Here is a 22,671-nt window from a genome sequence, read left to right as displayed (position 1 = left end):
TTGTTGATGCTAATGCAGCTGAATCAGAAAGGCCCAAATAGATTATATTATTAACTGTTGTGTTATCTCTGGGTCAAGGTGACCCCAAAACAAATTGTGTGTTTGTGGTTTAGCTTGTGTTGTCAAGGTCACCAACCTCCGTGGCTCCCATAAATACATATGCAGTGGTGGAAGTCGTTCACCTTGACCCAGAGTTAACACAAGGGATACCACAAACACATTTGTTTTCAGGCCTTTGGGTCACCTTGACCCAGAGTTAACACAAGGTGTTAAAATAAAGTCCTTAACCAAAACACTGAGATTAAAAAAAAAAAATTTAGTTGAATAAGCGACAGTCAGAGGAATCTCCATGGCAACGCAAAGTCTTACTTCAGTATCTTGAGAGGGATTGACGTGTCTTTGATAGCAACAATGACTCCACCGTGATCCAGGTACAGGATGTGATGCTCCTCCTCGAAAACCTGCACAAAAAACATGTGCTTTTGTCAGCAGCGAAAATTCAATCAAAGAAATCTCAAAAGATGCCGGATGGAAGGGATGAAACACTTTAGGGCTGAGATAGATTTGCTGGAGTGGAGCCGAGGATGCCTCGTACCTGTCTCCATGTCTTCCCACAATCAGAGGTGACGTACATCTCCTCTTTGTACTCCACCAGCTTGGAGCCAAGATTTCCTGAAGCGGAGATAAAGAGTTCACGTTTGGGAGGTTGAGGCGACAAAAGCAGAGGAAACTATTTATATGTTTCCTTTTTTATTTTGTCTCACTTTTAGTAAGAGTAACATGAGCTTGAGTGAATACATTCTCAACAGCTGCACCTATTTAAATGAATAAATATATATAATTAGAATCATTTGTTGAAATACTTATAAAAGGCTCTCTACAGGTATCACTTGATTGAGAGTTTAATGCATTTTTGTCTAGTTTAGCAATTTTATTTCATCTATTTTAAAATGATGAAGGCTCCTCACAACACAACCTAAAATTATGTGATAGAAATCTTTTTTTACTATACAAGTTCAAGTTATTTGATTGTCAAATATACATGTGTGCAAAACATACAGCATATATTGTTGTTTAATGTTATTTGAGTTGGTAAGGTTATGATATTATATTTTTTTTTTCATGTATTCATGTCTAAACTCTGGTCACATCAAACCTTGATGTGTAACTTATATATCTACACAGTACCAGCTGCTTTACCAGCAAGTATAGTTTAGTAGTAGCTAGTTTACTGGATAAAAGTGCTTTTATAAAAACATACTTAATTCAATACAATTCACTTTCAAAATATGGGAATTTTTTGGTAAAAACTTAGTCGCGTGGAATTATAAAAAATAAATAGAATCGTGCTTATGGATAACATTAGCATTTAGCATTAGCTGCATAGCTGTATTGCATTTGTCAGCTAAATGCTAACTTAGCTACAAGTTAAATAAGAAAAACAACTTATTTAAATAGATGAATACAATATTCTGATGTATAACTGATACATCTACAGTGTATGTCTGCCAGTGGGTTAATCTTATTGATGAAAATAAATAAATACATTTGTGTAAAGCATTACATCAGCAATTGATAGCATTAGTTACATAGCTAGATGGCTTCTGTCGGCTAAATGCTAACTTAGCTACATGTTTAATAAGAAAAACAACTTATTTAAATAGATGAATAAAATATTCTGATGTATAACTGATCTACAGTGTATGTCTGCCAGTGGGTTCATTTTATTGATAAAAATAAACAAATACATTTGTGTAAAGCATTACATCAGCAATTGCTAGCATTAGTTACATAGCTAGATGGCTTCTGTCGGCTAAATGCTAACTTAGCTAAACATTTCATGACGAGGGAGACAACAGTCTTGGATAAAGTACACAATTCAGATGTGTCACTTGTAAAATTACAGTATTTGTCTTCTTCAGCATGCAAAATACTTGGATGAGTTTTAGTTGACAATAAAGTTAAGTCATAAACAAAATAACTAACATTAGCACTTGTTAGCATTAGTTGCATAGCTAGGTGGCTACGTTTGGCTAAATGCTAAGATGATCAATATGCAAAAAGTTATACCTTAAACTAAACCTTTACTGTTGATGAAAGTAATTAATGAGTATTTTTTTAACACAAAAAGTAAGGGATGAAGTAACTGACCAGCACCCATGATGAGACCTGGAGCCGAGTCTTTGGTGTGGACGGTCCCGGACACGTACGGGTTGTCGGCCCAGCGCAGGTGCAGGTGCAGGTGACACTCCGGCTACACATGACGAACACCAGGGATTAGATTTATTCATCCGATCATCAGCGTCAAAACATGATGAATTAATGCTCTTAATCCACGTGAGACACTAGAGAATCCATCTTTACACGGTTAATATTCTGGCACCATTGATTAAATTCAACAGAAAACGTATTTGGTCGTCTTAATGATGAATGAATTTTGGTAAATGCTATTAGTTTCATTCATTTATTGCGTTGTGTGTCGACGGCTTCAAACAGAAGGATCAGAATCAGAATTATTTGCATTGTAATTTTCAGTGCAAAACCACAAAATGGGAATTTCTTTCGGTGTTGTGTGCAACATGACTAAATATACAAATAAAAAACCCTAAACATAAATAAAACAGTTAAACTAAAGGTTCCTATTTGCTACCATCAAACCTGTCACAAGGAAAGTTAAATAAAGGATGTGACTTCTTCGCCTCTGTGATGTATAAAAATAAATCTTTCTTTATATTGGCTCAATTCCTTTGTTAGTTTTTTTTCCAGTAATAACAGTAACAGTAATAACAACAACTAGCAGCTTTTTCATTAAGCATAGCTGTTGAAAAAAATATAATTTCAATAATAAAAATGCAAAAACTTTACAAATGATTGTTGGTAAAGATGAGCAATGCTTGTATAAAAAAGGAACATAGCAAATTTAGAAGGAAATGTGGGAGATTGTTGGAAAAATAAATGGCCAATTTAAATCATAAACAAATTACCAATTTTTAGCATTAGCCGCATAGCTCGGTGGTCTCTGTTAGCTAAATGCTAACATAGCTACAAATATAATAGCAATAATAGAGCGGCTAGTCTGTCACAAGTGAAGTTAAATAAAGGACGCTATACATCAAAGACGTATACTCAGTTTTAAAATACAGATTCAGTCAGAACCACAGCCTGTTTTCTAATCTGGATTTGAATTTATATTTATAAGACGGGTCAAAATGATGTTAAAGTAATTTAATGGGAGTGTTTGGTGAAGGAGGACGAAAAATAAATAAATACAGCAGATAAAAAAACACATTTGATCTTACAGCTTTGCATGTGATGGATTTCCCATTCATGTCGGTGGCGGGAGGGTTCAGAAGGTCCCAGTCTCGTCCTTTGTTGTAGGTGATGAGCGTCGTCACTTTCCCGTCCACCTTCTGATTGGCCAGGAAAACACCTTTGACTCCTCGGACCTGTGTATGAAAAAGAGGAGATTCAGTATTCACTCATTCAATTATTCTCTTCTGCATAATAGCGTCGCGTGGTGCTGCAGGCTTCTCCGGGTACTCGGGACTAGTCGAGGGAGAAACATATATATATATATATATACCCCTCAAACAGAGTTTGATTATTGATTGATTTGTTATTGACTTTAATCCATTAATCCATTCACCAGAAACACAAAACATAATGTGACAATTCACTATATATAAACTGGTTTTCTTTCACAGATACAAACTGATAACTCAAAATATTTCAGGTATTTATTAGAATAAATACATGATTAAGAATAAAAGTGACATGTTCTACAACTTTTTGCGCAGTAGCATTTAAATGTTGGGTGTGAAGGGGATTTTAAACAAGATGGTAAAAAAAAAAGGTTTTGACTGATTTTGGTTCATTTTTAGATTTGAAGTATTTCAAAAAAGTATTTGTTTCACACTACTTAATTAAGTACATGTCACTTGTTTAAATTCTGTTTATTACTGTCTGAAAGATGTTTTATATTCTTTAAAAAAAAGTATCCAAAGTAGAGACTTCTGAGTCTATATGGGACTATCTTGTTGAAGAGAAACCAGCCCAGGGCTTCTGCTGACACAGCGTTATGGTGAAAGCTTTATATTTGTAGACTTTACAGTTTTATTTTGCAGGTGGTGCCGTTTTATTTTTGTTGTTTGTTTCTCTAGGCAGGTTTGTGGAGACGGTTCCGTGGTAAGAGAAAGGTTCTATAAGGTGGATCTTCTACACTTAAAAATCTTGACTATAATTACTTTTGAGTAAAAAAATATTCTAGTGCATTTGAACACGTCAGAGTTTGGTCCAAAACTTTTTAAAAAGGTCTGCTAAAAGTTAAAATGACTCATGATAATCATTATATGCACCAGTTGTCACACCAAGCCGTCGTTTTGCAGTTTCTGGTCAATCAAAAATAGAAGGTTTCTAAATGGGAAACTTGTAATAAATAGTAATTACCTAAAGAGATTCATCTTCGTCCAAAAATACACTTAAAAACATCCAAATACCTTCATACTGCTTGTCTGTATCGTTCCTCTTGTACATAACCCTCGACATGAGAAAATACATTTTAATATACTTTTTAGCGTAAAACCCGGGTTACCTTACGTAACCAGGATTCTATGAATGAATGCGAGGCCCTCCAGAAACACTGCCATAAGCAAAGTGAGCATCTTGAAGCAGAAACCCGGGTTACCTAATGTAACCACGGTTCTACAATTGTGAGGCCCTCCAGCCGACTTCGCTTACGGCAGCGTGGCTAGAGGGCCTCGCTTCATGAAGTAGAACTCCAGGTCTCTCAGCTACAGCTCGAAGTGTCAGTTCTTCTAAAAACAAACTTAAAGATAGACTCAGATGTTTTTATGGAACAATTCAACACAAGAGGGACGTCACAGACGAGCAGTACGGAGGTTTTTGGATGTTTTTAAGTGTGTTTTTGGACGAAGACAACTGAGTTCCAGTCGCTACATTAAAATGAAAAAAAACATTTTTATCTATAACTCTATAAAAGAACAGATTACTCTGAAAATAATCCCAACCCTTATTAGACAAGATGGTGAGTAGAAAACGAGTGAAAATTTGGGTGAACATTTAACTTTCATTCTTCACCTTGAACTCTAATGTCTTGCTCATGGGTTCATAGGTTTATTTTATGCTCTTCTAAAAACAGCCCAGAAGCTGATCCAAAAAACAAAAAAAGGTTTTCGTGGTTCAGGCCCAACGGCTTGGGAATGATTTGCCGGAGGAGAACAGGTCAGTGGAAGAGGTGAACTCCATTAAGTCTCTTCTTTCGCTTGATTATTTTTTAAATGGATGGAACTCATATTCAAAGACCTGCGCGAGTTAGAAAAAAAAAAGGCAGATTCCTTCAACCTTAATGCCTTTGAAACCAACAGTGCATCACTATGGAGTCTAAGACTCTGTATCTACGTGAGAAGACGAACAATTCCTTTCTTTAGGCCTCAGAAAGTACAATAATCCGTCCAGGTTTAACCAGACAAACACAAAGACTAATGAAAAATCTGTAGGTGAGAAAATGATGCCGAAACTTTTTTTCCTGAGGGAATCTTAAACAAGAATTCAAGGATAAAATTCAAGGCAGGGTTTGGGTAAATGTATTTCCACATAATCATATGTTTTAGGGGGTCATAAACCTAAAGGGAACCTGTATTATGATGGAAAAACCTGGAAACCACAAAAAAAACATACAATTGTGTCAATATGCAGTAAAAATTACATGTTTTGATTGTATATAATGAACATTCTACTGGACAACATATATAATATATAATATATAATATATAATATATAATATATAATATATAATATATAATATATAATATATAATATATAATATATAGTATATAATATATATATTGTATACAAATTATATTTAATATAAATAATAAAATAACTATTGAAAAAACATGTCATTGTGATATAACAACATTTTATAATAATATTTTCAATATCCAAGTTGGTATTCAAAGGATAAAATATCCACAAAAAATAAATAAAAAAAAAGAGAAAAAAAAAGTAAATGCTGTGTCAAGTGTAAAAATTCACAGTTTGTATGTTTTTTTTGTATACATTAGATTCAATATAAATCACATAAAAACTTGTGAGTAAAGACACTTTTTCATGATTATTTTTTAATTTTTTCATGATTTGAAAAGAAAAAGAAAATAGTATTGTTTTAAATTACAACATAAATCAACCGTTTTGATTGTATATTATCGTACATACATTGTTTTCAATACAAAAACAATAGGATAACTATGGACAACTGTTTTTTCCATAATAATATATATTTTTTTATTGAAAGGAAAATAAATGTGCATGAATTAATGTAGTGGAAAATAGAAAATAAATAAGAAATACAAAATTTTACAGGTTTACTGTGACCTTGTGAGGGTCACATATATTCAATGCAATTCTCTAAAGCATTTTTCTTGCCAGACTTGTATAAATAATAATAAATAAACAAGCCACTGCTTCCTAACGCTAATGAAAAAGCTCACCCTCGAAGAGCTTGTCACTGGACTCATTATCTCCGCTCGTCTCTTAACCAGCCTGTGGCACAAAAGCCTCATCCGTCCACTCGTATATTACATTTTAGAAAAGCAAGACAAACACTGGTTTTCTCTTCACTCACACTTCATTTAACACGACAAATGTTTTTAAACAAAAACCCTGAAGGGTCTGTTTTCAAATCATGGCTGTCAGAGTTTTTATTTAACACATTTGTCAACGGCAGAGCAGCGTTTGCTACGAGGTTTGTTTATCTAAACCTCGAGCCTTATTTCTCACCGAGGACACATCTTTGCTATTGGAATAAGCTGTTTATACATGTTTAGAGGAGTGAATGGGAATGAAGCTTGAGAGTAGTAATTGTTGAGAGTGTCCTTAGTGATGCGTTGATGAAGCTTCATGAAGCCTTGTTTTTAAAGTCCACTAGGTGTCGCTCTCTGATCTATTGCTTTGAACTGCTATTCTATTGAAACCTTATAATATATTTTTTTAAACTGAATGCGCCACCTACTGACTTCTAAAAATATGACACTGTTTCATGAAGCTTCATGAATCATCTTCATTTCAGACCCCACTAGATGTCACTATCTGCTCTATAATCTATTCATTTAAACAGCTATTGTACTGAAAGCTCTTTTTTTTTTAAACTTAGGGCGCCACCTACTGACCTCTAAAAATATGACAATGCTTCATGAAGCTTCATGAAGCCTTATTTTCAGATTCCACTAGATGTCACTCTATACTCTTGTTTTGAACAGCTATTCTACTTAAACCTTATAAGATTTTTTTGTAAACCTAATGTGCCACCTACTGACTTCCAAAAATATGACATTGTGTCATGAAGCATCATGAAGCATCTTCATTTCAGACTCCACTAGATGTCACTATCTGCTCTATAATCTATCGCTTTCTATTGCAACCTCACATAATTCTTCAACTCAGGATCCCACCTAGTGACAACTAAAAATATGACATTGCTTCATGAAGCTTCATGAAGCCTTATTTTCAAATTCCACTAGAGGTCACTCTATACTCTTGTTTCGAACAGCTATTCTACTGAAACCTAATAGATTTATTTTTTTAACTTGAGGCTCCACCTACTGACTGATTTCTATTCTATTGAAAATTTGCATCATTTTTAAAGAGTGGACACCACCTACTGACCTCTAAAAATATGACACTGTTTCATGAAGTTCATGAAATATCTTAATTTCAGACTCCACTAGATGTCACTTTCTGCTCTATAATCTATCGATTTCTATTGCAACCTCACTTAATTCTTCAACTCAGGACGCCACCTAGTGACAACTAAAAGTATGACAATCCTTCATGAAGCTTCATGAAGCCTTATTTTCAGATTCCACGAGATGTCACTTTATACTCTTGTTTTGAACAGCTACTTTCTACTGAAACCTATTTTTTTTTTCAAACTGAATGCGCCACCTATTGACTTCTAAAAATATGACACTGTTACATGAAGCTTCATGAAACATCTTCATTTCAGACTCCACTAGATGTCACTATCTGCTCTATAATCTTTTAATCTAAAAAGCTATTGTATCGAAAGCTCACTTTTTTTTTAAATTTAGGGCGCCACCTACTGATTTCTAAAAATATGGCACTGTTTCATGAAGCTTCGTGAAGCACCACTAGGTGTCACCCTCTGCTCTATAATATATTCATTTTGATCAGCTATTCTATCGCAACATTACATCAGGTTTCAAATAAGAGCGCCCCCTACCGACCTCTAAAAATATGGCACTGTTTCATGAAGCCATGTGAAGCACCACTAGGTGTCACCATCTGATTATTTGTGTACATACTTAAGAGAAAATATTATATTTAAGATCTGGATGTTCTTAACTAAGGTAGGACAGATTTGTTACAACACTTTGTAGTTGATAATGTCATTTATAATAAAAAAATAAATTCTGTTGCATAAGTGATCGATGACGGCGATAATGATTGTGTTTTTAACGTGTTGTTGCTGTTTTTCATGCGAGTTAAGAGTGTAGTGTCGTGGACTCACCTCCAGGATGTCGATCAGGACGCTCTCCTCCGGTTGTCTGGTGCTGCGAACGTTCTCCAGCACGATGGAGTAGTAGACGCCCTGAGGGTCCGACTGGTACAGGTTGTACGTGTCCGACTGGTACCACTCCTGGATGGCGAGGAAGACCTGGTTCTCGTCCGTGCTCACGATGTGGACGTCCTACAACCAGAGGTTTCATGAAAAGACGAGCGACTCTTAAGACACGGACCTACTGCCATCTTGATGTTTTAGCTTGAATTCATGCTTATTGAGAAGAAAACCAACACAATCTTCGTCACTTTTACTGTCACACAATAAAATGATACTAAACTAGAAGAAAATAGAAAAAAGTTTGAGAAATACAAGAGTAAATGAATAAAAGAATAAAGGATCACACTTGGTTTGTTAGCATTTGTTTGTATGCGTTTGTGTGTTAGCATGTGTGTGTGTGTTGGCATGTGTGTGTATAAGCATGTGTGTGAGTGTGTGTTAGTGTATGGATGTGAATGTATGTTAGCACGTGTGTGTGTGTACTAGCATTTGTGTGTTAGCATATGTATGTGCGTGTGTTAGCATATGTACATGTTTGAAAGCATGTTTAAGTGTGTGTGTCAGAAAATGTGTGTGTTTGTGTAAGGATGTAAGTGTATGTTAGTGTTTTTGTGTGTTAGCATAAGTGCGTGTGTGTTAGTATATGTGAGTGTTAGTGTGTTGGCATATATACATGTATGTGAGTGTGCGTGTGTTAGCATGTGTGTGTGTTAGCATAGGTTTTTGTGTGTGTTAGCATGCGAGTGTATATATATATATATATAAAGATATATATATATATATACAGTATATATATATATATATATATATATATATATATATATATATATATATGAACATGTGTGTCTTAGCATATTGTTTGTGTATGTTAGCATGTGTGGGTATATATATATATGAACATGTATATGTTAGCATATATGTGTGTGTGTGTGTGTTAGCATGTGAGTGTGTGTGTGTATATATATATATATGAACATGTGTGTGTTAGAATATATTTTTGTGTGTATTAGCATGTGAGTTTGTGTGTGTATTTATATATATGAACATGTGTGTGTGTTAGCATACATTTTTGTGTGTGTTAGCATGTGAGTGTGTGTTAGCCGTTGTATGTGTGTATATATGAACATGTGTTTGTGTAAGCATACATTTGTGTGTGTGTTAGCATATATTTTCGTGTGTGTTAGCATGTGAGTGTGTGTTAGCATCCGTGTGTGTATATATATATATGAACATGTGTGTGTGTGTAAGCATACATTTGTGTGTGTGTTAGCATATATTTTCGTGTGTGTTAGCATGTGAGTGTGTGTTAGCATCCGTGTGTGTATATATATATATGAACATGTGTGTGTGTGTAAGCATATATTTGTGTGTGTGTTAGCATATATTTTTGTGGTGTGTGTTAGCATGTGAGTGTGTGTTAGCAGTTGTGTGCGTGTATATATGAACATGTGTGTGTCTGTGTTAGCATATATTTGTGTGTGTGTTAGCATGTGAGTGTATGTATATATGAACATGTGTGTGTGTACATATGAACATGTGTGTGTGTGTTAGCATATATTTGTGTGTGTGTTAGCATGTGAGTGTATGTATATATGAACATGTGTGTGTGTACATATGAACATGTGTGTGTGTGTTAGCATATATTTGTGTGTGTGTTAGCATGTGAGTGTATGTATATATGAACATGTGTGTGTGTGTACATATGAACATGTGTGTGTGTGTGTTAGCATATATTTGTGTGTGTGTTAGCATGTGAGTGTATGTATATATGAACATGTGTGTGTGTACATATGAACATGTGTGTGTGTGTTAGCATATATTTGTGTGTGTGTTAGCATGTGAGTGTATGTATATATGAACATGTGTGTGTGTGTTAGCATATATTTTTGTGTGTTAGCATCCGTGTGTGTATATATATATATGAACGTGTGTGTGTGTGTAAGCATATATTTGTGTGTGTGTTAGCATATATTTTTCTGTGTGTTAGCATGTGAGTGTGTGTTAGCATCCGTGTGTGTATATATATATGAACATGTGTGTGTGTGTAAGCATATATTTGTGTGTGTGTTAGCATATATTTTTCTGTGTGTTAGCATCTGAGTGTGTGTTAGCAGTTGTGTGCGTGTATATATGAACATGTGTGTGTGTGTTAGGATATATTTGTGTGTGTGTTAGCATGTGAGTGTATGTATATATGAACATGTGTGTGTGTACATATGAACATGTGTGTGTGTCGGGGTCAGGTCTCTGAGGACGTCACCAAACTGCTCTCTCTGATGGCCTCTGCATTTTTCATCCTGCAGCTTCTCAATTATTCACAGTGAAAGAAACAGTCATCCGTGTACACTTCTGCTCCTCCTCTCCTCCTCCTCTCCTCCATCGCTCTCCACCTCTTCTGTCGTCCTCCCTCCAAGGAGCTCATCCTTAGCTGAGTGACCTATCTGCTCACCCAAGTAAGAGGACACATGTCGAGAGAGGAGACGACAGAGAGAGCAAGTAGGCCATGTTGTAACCAAACACACACATGCGGGAACACAACACACCAGTGCGTTCTCTGACCCACAAAACACTCTTCAACACAAAACGGTGTGTGTATGGTGAAGAGCCTGGTGTGTGCCGCATGTCATTTGTGTGTTCAAAAGGTGAGATTTGTGCAAGCATGAGCTGAATACGTTCATCAACTCTTTGGTGTGGTTGTCATTGAGCGACACCGGTGTCGCGCTCAAACGCTCCCCCGTGTTTCCATCAGCGGTTCCTCCACCTGCGCTGCTCAACCCGGTGACACCGGAGTCGACCGGATCGATGGAGGCTCGTGAATATTTTACAGACGCCGTTTCCAGCTCGCGGACGCAGCGGTTGTGCGCTTGGCTCCAACGGGACCAGTGTACTGAGGTATTTCACTAAATATTACAGAAAAATAAAAAGTATTTTTTTACCTTCGGCAGGGCGTACTTTGGGAATCTCATCTGGACGAACTCATTACGACGATATGACACAAAGTGTTTCGTGCGATTCCCCATTGTGACCTGAAAAAAAACACATAAGCAAATATCAATTATGTTAGTGTGTTATTTGACGAGAATATATTAAATAAAAGAACAAGCTACTTTTATTTGTTTTTTTGGTAACAGATTTTTTTTTCTTTGTGTACTTTTTATTTCCGGAAATCTTAACCAAATTTAAAATTCCGTATAATGACAATAAAGACCTTGAACTAGTACTATTACATTTAGATTTTATGTACAATATTGTAATTTTTTTGTTTTTGATATCTGTTAATGTCACATGTTTAATAAAACATATTAAAATATTGATACAGATATACTTATATAGTGAAGAAACCTTTAAAACCAACAAGATAGAAACCACGAAATAAACTGAACGTCTTTTATTGTTGATGTTATCGCTGACATGATGCAAGATTAAAGATGGACCTCATGAAATAGTGTCATGTTTTTACAGGTCAGTAGGTGGCGCTCTCAGTTTAAAAATGATGTGAGGTTTCAGAGGAATATATGTTAAATTCAATATATTATAGAGCACTGATTGACATATAGTAGACTCTGAAAAAAAGATGTTTTATGAAGCTTCATGAAAAATGTTCATCTTTTAAGAGGTCAGTAGGTGGCGCTCTCTGTATAAACCTAATCTAGGGTTTCAATTGAATAACTTTTCAAAATCATATATTATTTAGTAGAGAGTGATATCTGAGGTGTTTTAATGAAACAGTGTTTTATATTTACAGGTGGCGCTCTCTGTTTGAACAATTATGAGAGGTTTTAATAGAACACTTGTAGTAGACTCTAAAAATGAACATGCTTCATGAAGCTTCATGAAACAGTGTGATATTTTTCAGAGGTCAGGACGTGAGGTTGAATATATGTGAGGTTTCAATAGAATATATGTTAAATTCAATATATAATACAGCACTGAGTGACATATAGTGCACTCTGAAAAAAAGGTGTTTCATAAAGCTTCATGAAACATTGTCATACTTTAAGAGGTCAGTAGGTGGCGCCTTTGGTTTAAAATGACATAAGGTTTCAATAGAATAGATGTACAAAGCAATAGATTATGAAGTATAGAGTGACATCAAGTGGAATCTGAAACTAAGGTGTTTCATGGAGCTTCATGAAACAGTGTCATATTGTTCAGAGGTCAGTAGGTGGCGCCTTTGGTTTAAAAATGACGTGAGGTTTCAATAGAATAGTTGTTCAAAGCAATATATTATAGAGCAGAGAGAGTGACATCTACTGGACTCTGAAAATAAGATGCTTCATGAAGCTTCATGAAACAGTGACATCTTTTAAGAGGTCAGTAGGTGGCGCTCTCAGTTTAAAAATGATCTAAGGTTTCAATAGAATAGCTGGTCAAAATAAAAGATTATAGAGCAGAGAGTGACATCTAGTGGACTCTAAAAAATAACAACACTGTTTCATGAAGCTTCACCAGTACATCACTTATAAAGACTGTGTGTGAAAAAGACACAATGTTGTGTATCACCTTGACAAATATGTAGTCGTCCTGCACCTGCAGAGAGTTGTGGTCAATTTTACCGAGGAACTGAGGCGTCACCATCTTGTCCGAGCAGTTGTTGACGAGACAGGTGACGTACAGGTGACCTGGAAGAAGAGCAGATGCTGAGGGAAGAACCCTCGTGAAGAGAAGGAATAGTTTGGAAGGAAGCCGAGATCGATGCACGCGCGGAGGGAGAGGAAATATCAGGGCTGAGGACGGTGTTTTCCTGACAAATTGACGTCTGGCTGGAGGGTTCATGGATCCTCCGAGCGACCGAGGGAGTTTGTCCTCGGAGATGGAGATTGAATTTAAACCAGCGGCTGCATCAGCAACATTTGCCGTCGTTACTCTCGCACACAGACACACACACAGACACACACACAGACACACACGCGTTACACACATAGATCTCATAACGTAGTGTACCCGGAGGAAACTCTCACCAGCGCATGAGGGCAGACGAGTCCTTGAGAAACACTCTTTCATCCATTTTACACAGCTTTGATACTGGGAGTCTATCCCAGTATCATAGGGCAAGAGGCAGGGGGACACCCTGGACAGGACGCCAGTCAGTCGCAGGACACACAAAGACAGACAACCATTCACACACACACTCATACCTACGGATAATTTCCCCATTGTTCTCAATCAACTTCTGTATGTTTTTGGACTGTGAGAGGAAACCGGAGTGCCCGGAGTAAACCCACGCAAAACGGGGAGAACATACAGAAAGGTCACACGTTGGCTCAGCCTGGAAGCGAACCAGCAACCTTCTTGCTGTGAGGCCACTGTGAGACCTTCTTCCCAAATTTCTCTTCATATAAATTTGTTTTTTTTGAGATTTTTTAATCAGACATTTTTTACTTGAAACCTTGAATACCTGCTTGGATTTCAGTTTCTCCAGCGACACCTTATTTCATTTCTCACCGAACTGACTAAACAAAATAGTCTGGCGTCTCCCGGAGACAATCTTCCCGACCACTCTCCTCATCCATCAATCGACCTCACCCCCCCCACGGGGAGTTTCTAGTCCCGACCGAGTCCGTCCCGACCCAGACCGTCCCGTCACCTCCTCACACGATCACAACATGCTTCTTCTTCTTCTTGATGGAGGCGTCGTTTAACCTTCCACAGCCACCGGGGAGAGAGCAGGGCAAACAGATCGTCTCGCCTGATCGCTCACCATCTCCTCCCCGATGGATCTACGACGGTGGCGGCGGCAAATATATAAATGAAAATATTTTAGGTGGTGCTCCCTTCCAGTACATTTTCACCCCTATCCTATATATTACATGTAAAAATCAACACATCAATAGAAAGTAAAGGTTATTTGTAAAGCACCTTTGTGAGTTAATGATGGATCATAATGTTTATTATGCTACTCGTTTCATTCAAAATTAAAAACATATTTTAATTATACTCTTATATACATCGTACAGTACTAACTAACTCATTAATAAAAACCAGCGAAACAAACTTCATGTAAACTACGAACTGAGCTATATAAACTATAAACTATAAACTATAAAATAAAAAACATAAACTATAAACTATAAAATATAAATGATAAACTATAAACTATAAAATAAAAAACATAAACTATAAACTATAAACTATAAAATATAAAACATAAACTATAAACTATAAACTATAAAATATAAACTATAAAATATAAAATAAAAAACATAAACTATAAACTATAAACTATAAACTATAAAATATAAAATATAAAATATAAAACATAAACTATAAACTATAAAATATAAACTATAAACTATAAACTTTAAACTATAAAATATAAAATATAAAATATAAAATATAAAATATAAACTATAAACTTTAAACTATAAAATATAAAATATAAAATATAAAATATAAAATATAAACTATAAACTATTAACTATAAACTATAAACTATAAACTATAAACTATAAAATATAAACGATAAACTATAAACTATAAAATAAAAAACATAAACTATAAACTATAAACTATAAAATATAAAATATAAAATATATACTATAAACTATTAACTATAAACTATAAACTATAAACTATAAAATATAAACTATAAACTATAAACTATAAAACATAAACTATAAACTATAAACTATAAACTATAAACTATAAAATATAAACTATAAACTATAAAATATAAACTATAAACTATAAACTATAAACTATAAAATATAAAATATAAACTATAAACTATAAACTATAAACTATAAAATATAAAATATAAACTATAAACTATAAAATATAAAAGATAAACTATAAACTATAAAATATAAACTATAAACTATAAACTATAAAATATAAAATATAAACTATAAACTATAAACTATAAAATATAAACGATAAACTATAAACTATAAAATAAAAAACATAAACTATAAACTATAAACTATAAAATATAAAACATAAAACATAAACTATAAACTATAAAATATAAAATATAAAATATAAAATATAAAATATAAACTATAAACTATAAACTATAAAATATAAACTATAAACTATAAACTATAAAATATAAAATATAAACTATAAACTATAAACTATAAAATATAAAACATAAACTATAAACTATAAAATATAAACTATAAACTATAAACTATAAAATATAAAATATAAACTATAAACTATAAACTATAAAATATAGAACATAAACTATAAACTATAAAATATAAACTATAAACTATAAACTATAAAATATAAAATATAAAATATAAACTATTAACTATTAACTATAAACTATAAACTATAAACTATGAACTATAAACTATAAAATATAAAATATAAAATATAAAATATAAAATATAAACTATAACATATAAAGTATAAACTATAAAATATAAAACATAAACTTTAAACCATAAACTATAAACTATAAAATATAAAACATAAACTATAAACTATAAACTATAAACTATAAACTATAAACTATAAAATATAAAACATAAACTTTAAACCATAAACTATAAACTATAAAATATAAACTATAAACTATAAACTATAAAATATAAACTATAAACTATAAACTATAAACTATAAACTATAAAATATAAAACATAAACTTTAAACTATAAACTATAAACTATAAACTATAAACTATAAAATATAAACTATAAACTATAAACGATAAACTATAAAATATAAAATATAAACTTTAAACTATAAAATATAAAAAAGATAAAACGATAAATAAAGTAAAAAAGAAACCATATCAGAGGGACGGTGGCTCAGAGCGCCAGTGTTTCCCACAATACTTTGCGTTACACTAAACATAAACAGCAACCCTCAGTGATGAAGAGAATCTCATATAAAAGAAAACTTATCCCAGGCGCAGTACGGGGTCTTCACCCTGGATATTTCTCCAGCTTCTTTCACCGCCTCTTCAAAACTTCCATCTATTTTTTTTATTGACACTTCACTGCATCGTTCAGGTGAAGGTGAAACGCAGCGACCTCTGTTGACAGTTTTAATCTGGAGCCCCCGGAATATATATCAAAGTTTATGGAACTGTGAGACGACTGAGAAAAGCCAAACATTTCCCTTGAAAACAAGCTAAATATTAAGTTATTCTAAGGCAATAAATACATGAATAATTGTGTTGTTTTAAATCAGTGGTTCCCGACACCTAGTCCGGGACAGGTACAGTATGAGGACGCACAGACAATAAAAAACATTTATTTATATAATTAATTCTGTATTCAAAGTCTGAAAAGTGTTTTTGTATTTTGAAAAAAACTAGTAACATTATTCTGTTTACTCAAAAATAAACCTAAAAACTACTCTGAGACAAGTGTTCGAGGGTGAGAAAAAAATGGTTAAACCTAAAACCAACCAAAGACAGGAGGAGAGCTATGACAGTGAGTCAAAATGGGAATCATTGAACGAAACCCTGCTGGCGATAAAAGAAGAGATGAAAGAAGAGAGGAAGGCAATGGAAAACAAACTCAAAGAACTCAAAGAACTTCTTCAGAAGGCGATGGATGAAATCCTACAGCTCCCGGTGGACGCAAAGAAAGATCGGCTCATAAAAAACTTTGGGGAACAGAGTCGAGGAGTTGGACCAGCAGGGAAAACTCAACAAAGTAATTGTGACTGGACTAAAACTCCGGCCTTCAAGTAATTTAAATTTAAATATGATATTTTTTTGGTGTTTTTTTATCCGAAGGCTGGGCCGTGACTATTTTAAAAAGGTAAAATTGAAAACCACGTACCTCCACTTGCGTCCTGCATCTCAATGTGCACCAGGTCAGGGTCCTCGTCGACACCAAACACAGACCTGCGATGACAAATTCAGACCCGGGTGAATCCTCTTCCTTATACATGTTGTTTCGTAAAGTTTCAAAGAGGTGAACAACAGCAGCTGACTCAGCACAAAAGACAAAATAAAATAATCCGAGCTTCGAACAATTGTTTAACTCTCAGTATTTTCCAAAAGTCATTGAAAAAAGTGTTTATTCACCAAACTTTCATTTCATTCATTGACGTGTGATTTATCTTAACTATCGGTGGACGTGATGAATGCTGCCATCTAGCGGCTGGAGGTTTAATTGCAACACAAGAATGAACAAGCGCTGTGAATGTTTCTATAGTAATCAACCAACATCCAGATTAATATTAATTAACATTAATTTAAGGATATGTCATTGACTGCTGAATAATCAAACCAAAATATGTCCAAACATCAGCTTTAAAAGCACCTGGAGTCCACTGTATCCTCTCGTCCTCAGTCATTGGATTTCATTGTTCCTTTAGCCACAGCGGACGTAATGAATGCTGTCATCTAGCGGCCAGAAGTATCATCGCAAAGTAAAATAAACGCTGTTAATTACAAATTGATATATTTGAGGTTTAATTGCAACACAAGAATGAACAAGCGCTGTGAATGTTTCTATAGTAATCAACAATATCCAGATTAATATATCCATTTTTTCACATGCATCTATATTTAATTAACATTAATTTAAGGATATGTCAGTGACTGCTGAATAATAAATACATTGTTGGTGATTCAAAAACTTAGAAAAGAAGTTTAATTATAACAATGTGTGAAAAACTATTTAATAATTGTTTCTATAGTATTGATTTTTTAATCTCTCATTCCATTATTCTCAAGGTGGAAGTTCTCGGAAAAAAAGTTGAAAAAAGTGACGTAAGTATTAGGGTTTAGACTCTAATAATGTTAACAATAAACAAATAAACAGCTATAATTGACTCTCTGTGTAGAAACTAGCAACACCAAGAGCAAGAAAGACACCATAGAAAAGTCTTAATAAATAACTGAAATGATAATTGTTATTTTTAAAATAGTATTTTGGGGAATATATTGGGAAAATAAGCAAAAAAAAGATGCTTAAAAACAGCTAATACGTGTTGTAAATATACCTAAAGCATGTACAAAAGTATCTATTCAGACTGATCATGTTTCAAAGGGGTGTCTCCATGACAGCAGGTCTGTAAGTGCTCAGAGAAATCTTTCTTTCCCTGCAGAGATATATATGCCGTCGTAGGTCGAGTCTTTGTGCCCTTCACTGAGCCGTAAACTAAGCAGATCATCTGATTATGGCTCCGCAGTTCGCTGCCCTGGCCCCGAGTAAAGATTTAAAACCTTGTTATTCCCCCCATAAAGAGACTTTATACGCAATTAGCAGCACATGGGAGGAGACGGCAGCGATAAAAGCGGAGGCCGTGGATCACAGTCAGTAGTGTGTGTGTGTGTGCGTGTGTGTGTGTGTGCGTGTGTGTGTGAGTGTGAGTGTATTTGTAAAAGCCATTCATTAGATTTCAAAGTAGTCAGGAAAACCGACTTCCTTTATAGTCGATACACAATCCTGCAGCAGAAATGCTTATGCATACGACCATGGGGACCATGAATTGAGAGGTCAGAGGTCATGTGTATTACACAACTGGGGGGGGACTTGTGAACACACAATTCTCGTACATGTGTCAAAGTTTGGATAAAATGCTTTTCAAGGAGTGTTTGTATTGGCAAGAATCTGATGATACGATACGTATCATTATACAGGGACAATAATACGGTATATCGTGATAGTGTAGTAACAAGGATATATGTGTAGTATTGTCGAGTACTTGACTCTGGTGTTTCAGAATTTACAGACCACATGACTCTCGACGATTTCGTAACTGCTTTCATTTGTTTTCAAACCAAAATATGTCAAAAACATCAGCTTTAAAAACTGCTGGAGTCGACTGTATCCTCTCGTCCTCAGTCATTGGATTTCATTGTTCCTTTAGCCACAGCGGACGTAATGAAACTGTCATCTAGCGGCCAGAAGTATCATCGCAAAGTAAAATAAACGCTGTTAATTACAAATTGATATATTTGAACATTGTCATTGAATTTGAATTTATACAGACTTTATTGAAATATAAACACACAATAATTATGATAACAATAAGTATTAAATATAAAAAATGAAACAATAAAACCAATCAATAAAGTTCTGTTGATAATTGATACAGTATCATGAAGAAAATATTGCAATATTTAAGTGTTAAGCTTTTCTCACATCACATTTTTTTTTTTTTTTAACTTACACAGAAGGTAGAAGATGTAAAAAATACATTAATAAGTGAAGCTGCTCACATTTGACCAGCAGAGGTCACCGGTGAAGGACTCACTCTGGTACGAATCGATGGAAACAAACGCCGGGGGAAAGCGAACGAAGCGAACGAAGCGTGTCCTTGACACCAACTTTGATTCTCACTTGAAAATGCAAATGTCAGGAGACAGAAGGTGAACCTGTTATTTATTCATCATCCGTCTGGAGCGACGTCGCTGCAGCCGCCGAGACATTCAAACGCTTCGTTGACATTTGTGGGGAGCGAGTCCCAGCTACAAAGGGCGAGAGGGACACCCTGGACAGTTTGCCATAAGAGAAGAGAGACTTACGCTCCTGATAAAGACCATGTTTGTGTTGTTCTTTTATTCTCTGCCGTCTTGTAAAAGGTGATTTATTTGCCTTCTTTGCAACACTTAAGGCGATAAACAAGACCAGATCAAACGCTCAACGTCCCCAGACAGATTCGGGACAGACCACCAGATTTATTAGACCACCAGACTCGAGGGGTTCTGGGTTCATCTATGAGTCCTCAACCACAAAAGCACAGATACATGGAGGAGGTACGCTGGAAGGAACAAGAACTTTCACTGCACCTCTTCGTCACGATGTTTTAAAACTAAACGCTGTTGAACTATAAACACAGTTTCACTTCAATGAACTTAAATAATAAATTGTTATTTGCAAAAGTTTTCACAAATCAGGAGGAGGCGTGTATCTGGCGATACAACATTAATTATCCTTTTTGTGTTTGGTTTACATTGTGGCTTTAATTAGTTCTCTGTTGTCTGCATTTACCTTATTTTAGTTTCAAACTTATTAAGTTTATTAAAGACTTGTTTGGTTCAGTTTTTATTGTTGTTATTTAATAGGTTCGTCTGATCAGTAGTAAAAATAATAAAAAAAAGACTTTAATGTGTGTTCACATTACCAGGCGGTAAAAACGACCAAAATTGGCCACAAAAATTATTATCATGCAATACTAGTTTTCGTTCTTTTATTGGATTTGTTTATTTAACGTAATGTTCTTAACTTTTTTCTAAAGTGATTAATCAAAGCAAACTTACACTGGTTCGTACGCTTAAGAGAATTCACCACACTCAAAAAACAAAAAAGTTACTTTTCCTAGTAACTAGTTACCTTGAAGTTAACTTAAAGTACTAAGTTATTTGAGAAAGAAGTAACTAGTAATGTAACCAAGTTTGTATTTTAAAGTAACTAACCAAACACATCATTGCCAGCTATAGTTACCTTAACCCTTGCGTTATGTCAGGGTCAAGGTGACCCGTAGGCCCAGAAACAAGGGGTAGGGATGAGGGGTAGGGATAAGGGCAGAATTGGGACGCAGTCTAAGACTACTTCAAACAGTTGAGGGAATAAATGGAAGAATAATAATTGATAGTTAAAATAGCAATTAGAAAAGTAAGTGTATTTGTGCGATATTATTTGGAATTAGTCTCAAAACCATTAAACAAAGTATTTAAACTCAAGTATTTATTTTTAAAAGTTCTTCGAGTGAAGAAAGTAAAATATTTTAAGTGTTTATTCTTAAACATTTTTGAAGGTTTTCTCATCCTATCGAGGCTCTTTAACCATTTTTTATTTATTTGAGGTTAAAAAAACAACAATGTTAAGTTAACCTAAGTAAGTAATATTTGTAGAGTGCTTTTCTAGACCAGGGTCACAAAGCGCTTAAGCAATTAAAACAAAACTCAATAAAATATATACTTTAAAAGATCAAGACGTCTTAAGATGTTTCTTAAAGGAGTCAGTAGATCATCAAACACAGAGATGGTTCCAAAGCTTAGGAGCAACAGTCTGGAAGGATTTCTCTCCTCTGGTCCTGAAGCGTGTTCAGGAACCATCAGTAGATTCTGATCCACAGACCTCAGAGCCCGAGCTGGCGTGTAAGTCTGGATCAAATCACTGATGGAAGGTCTGACCATGAATAGATCTGAAAGTAAGAACCAGAATTTCAAAGTCGATCCTGAAAGAAACCAGTGAAGAGCTTTAAGGATCGGGAGAAATGTGAGTTCTTCTACTAGAGTGGCTCAGAATTCTCGCTGCAGACTTTTTGTATGAACTGCAGACGAGACAGATCCTTCTTGTTTAGACGTGAAAACAAACTGTTGCAATAGTCCAGACAAGAAGACAAAAACACATGGATTATAAACTCCAGATCAACATTTTCCTGAACGTGAGCCAGTTAATCCAGGGCTACACGCTCTGACAGGAGACGTTCTGAGGGAACAAACTGAGGCTCCAGATACAAAGATAATCCACTTTAATCAAGTAGATAAACAACTACCTTTGATAAAAGATGTAATCACTTCACACTCTGAATTCTCTACTTTACAAAGTAACAAAAACTAAAAAGGAACATTTGCTTCGACTGAGATTATAAAAGGATCTTCTGAGTTCGGGATGTTCCTGCTCTTCGGCAAGGTTAATTCCTCCATTACTCCATTTCCCTGGTGAGCAGCTGAGGTCAGAGTTAAAGGGGAAGACAGATTTAAGGATGATAGAGGTAATGAGAAGGGGATAGAAATAGGATCAGATAGCGGGAAGGGAATGATGCCGGCGGAGATTGAGAGCAGTATTTTCTGTGGAACGTCATCTATATTTCAGTCGGGTCATTTACATGAAGACAGAGAAGAAGAAACAGCAAGAACCGTCTTCAACTAATTCAAAATATTCATCAGGAATCACGTTTCATATCCGAACTAAACTTGCGTGTTCATCTCTATCAGCGGTGATTCATCATGAAGTCGGTCTATTTGTCTGGCAAATTGATTCATCAATCGAAAAAACAAAGAAGAAAACTGTGGAGATAATTTCAACAAGACGGCTAAAGTAAACACCCTCATCATTACAGGATGATTCTCTGACGGAAACTTCCTAATAACCTGAGATGAGGCAGTGAATGATTCCATGGTGAATTATTCACAGTCAAGTCTAGTC

General features: G+C 34.7%; 1 protein-coding gene across 5 annotated transcripts in view; it reads right to left on the bottom strand.

Moving 5' to 3' along the window:
- sorcs2 (sortilin-related VPS10 domain containing receptor 2) overlaps nucleotides 1-22,671 on the bottom strand; it is a 301,095-nt gene that overhangs the window by 24,923 nt on the left and 253,501 nt on the right. For all 5 annotated transcript variants that reach the window (XM_087788646.1, XM_087788644.1, XM_087788647.1 and 2 more), the window contains exons 6-13: nucleotides 17,344-17,408; nucleotides 13,103-13,221; nucleotides 11,536-11,625; nucleotides 8,549-8,728; nucleotides 3,300-3,446; nucleotides 2,152-2,254; nucleotides 596-672; nucleotides 370-461 (exon numbers count right to left, since the gene is read on the bottom strand). In XM_087788646.1, coding sequence (XP_087644772.1) covers nucleotides 370-461; nucleotides 596-672; nucleotides 2,152-2,254; nucleotides 3,300-3,446; nucleotides 8,549-8,728; nucleotides 11,536-11,625; nucleotides 13,103-13,221; nucleotides 17,344-17,408 — 873 coding nt within the window. The remainder of the gene's footprint in view (nucleotides 1-369; nucleotides 462-595; nucleotides 673-2,151; nucleotides 2,255-3,299; nucleotides 3,447-8,548; nucleotides 8,729-11,535; nucleotides 11,626-13,102; nucleotides 13,222-17,343; nucleotides 17,409-22,671) is intronic.

This window comes from Callionymus lyra, chromosome 4 (genome assembly GCF_982586985.1).
Source record: "Callionymus lyra chromosome 4, fCalLyr1.hap1.1, whole genome shotgun sequence".
Classification (NCBI taxonomy): Eukaryota; Metazoa; Chordata; class Actinopteri; order Syngnathiformes; family Callionymidae; genus Callionymus; species Callionymus lyra.
This window is presented reverse-complemented; position numbering and strand designations above follow the sequence as displayed.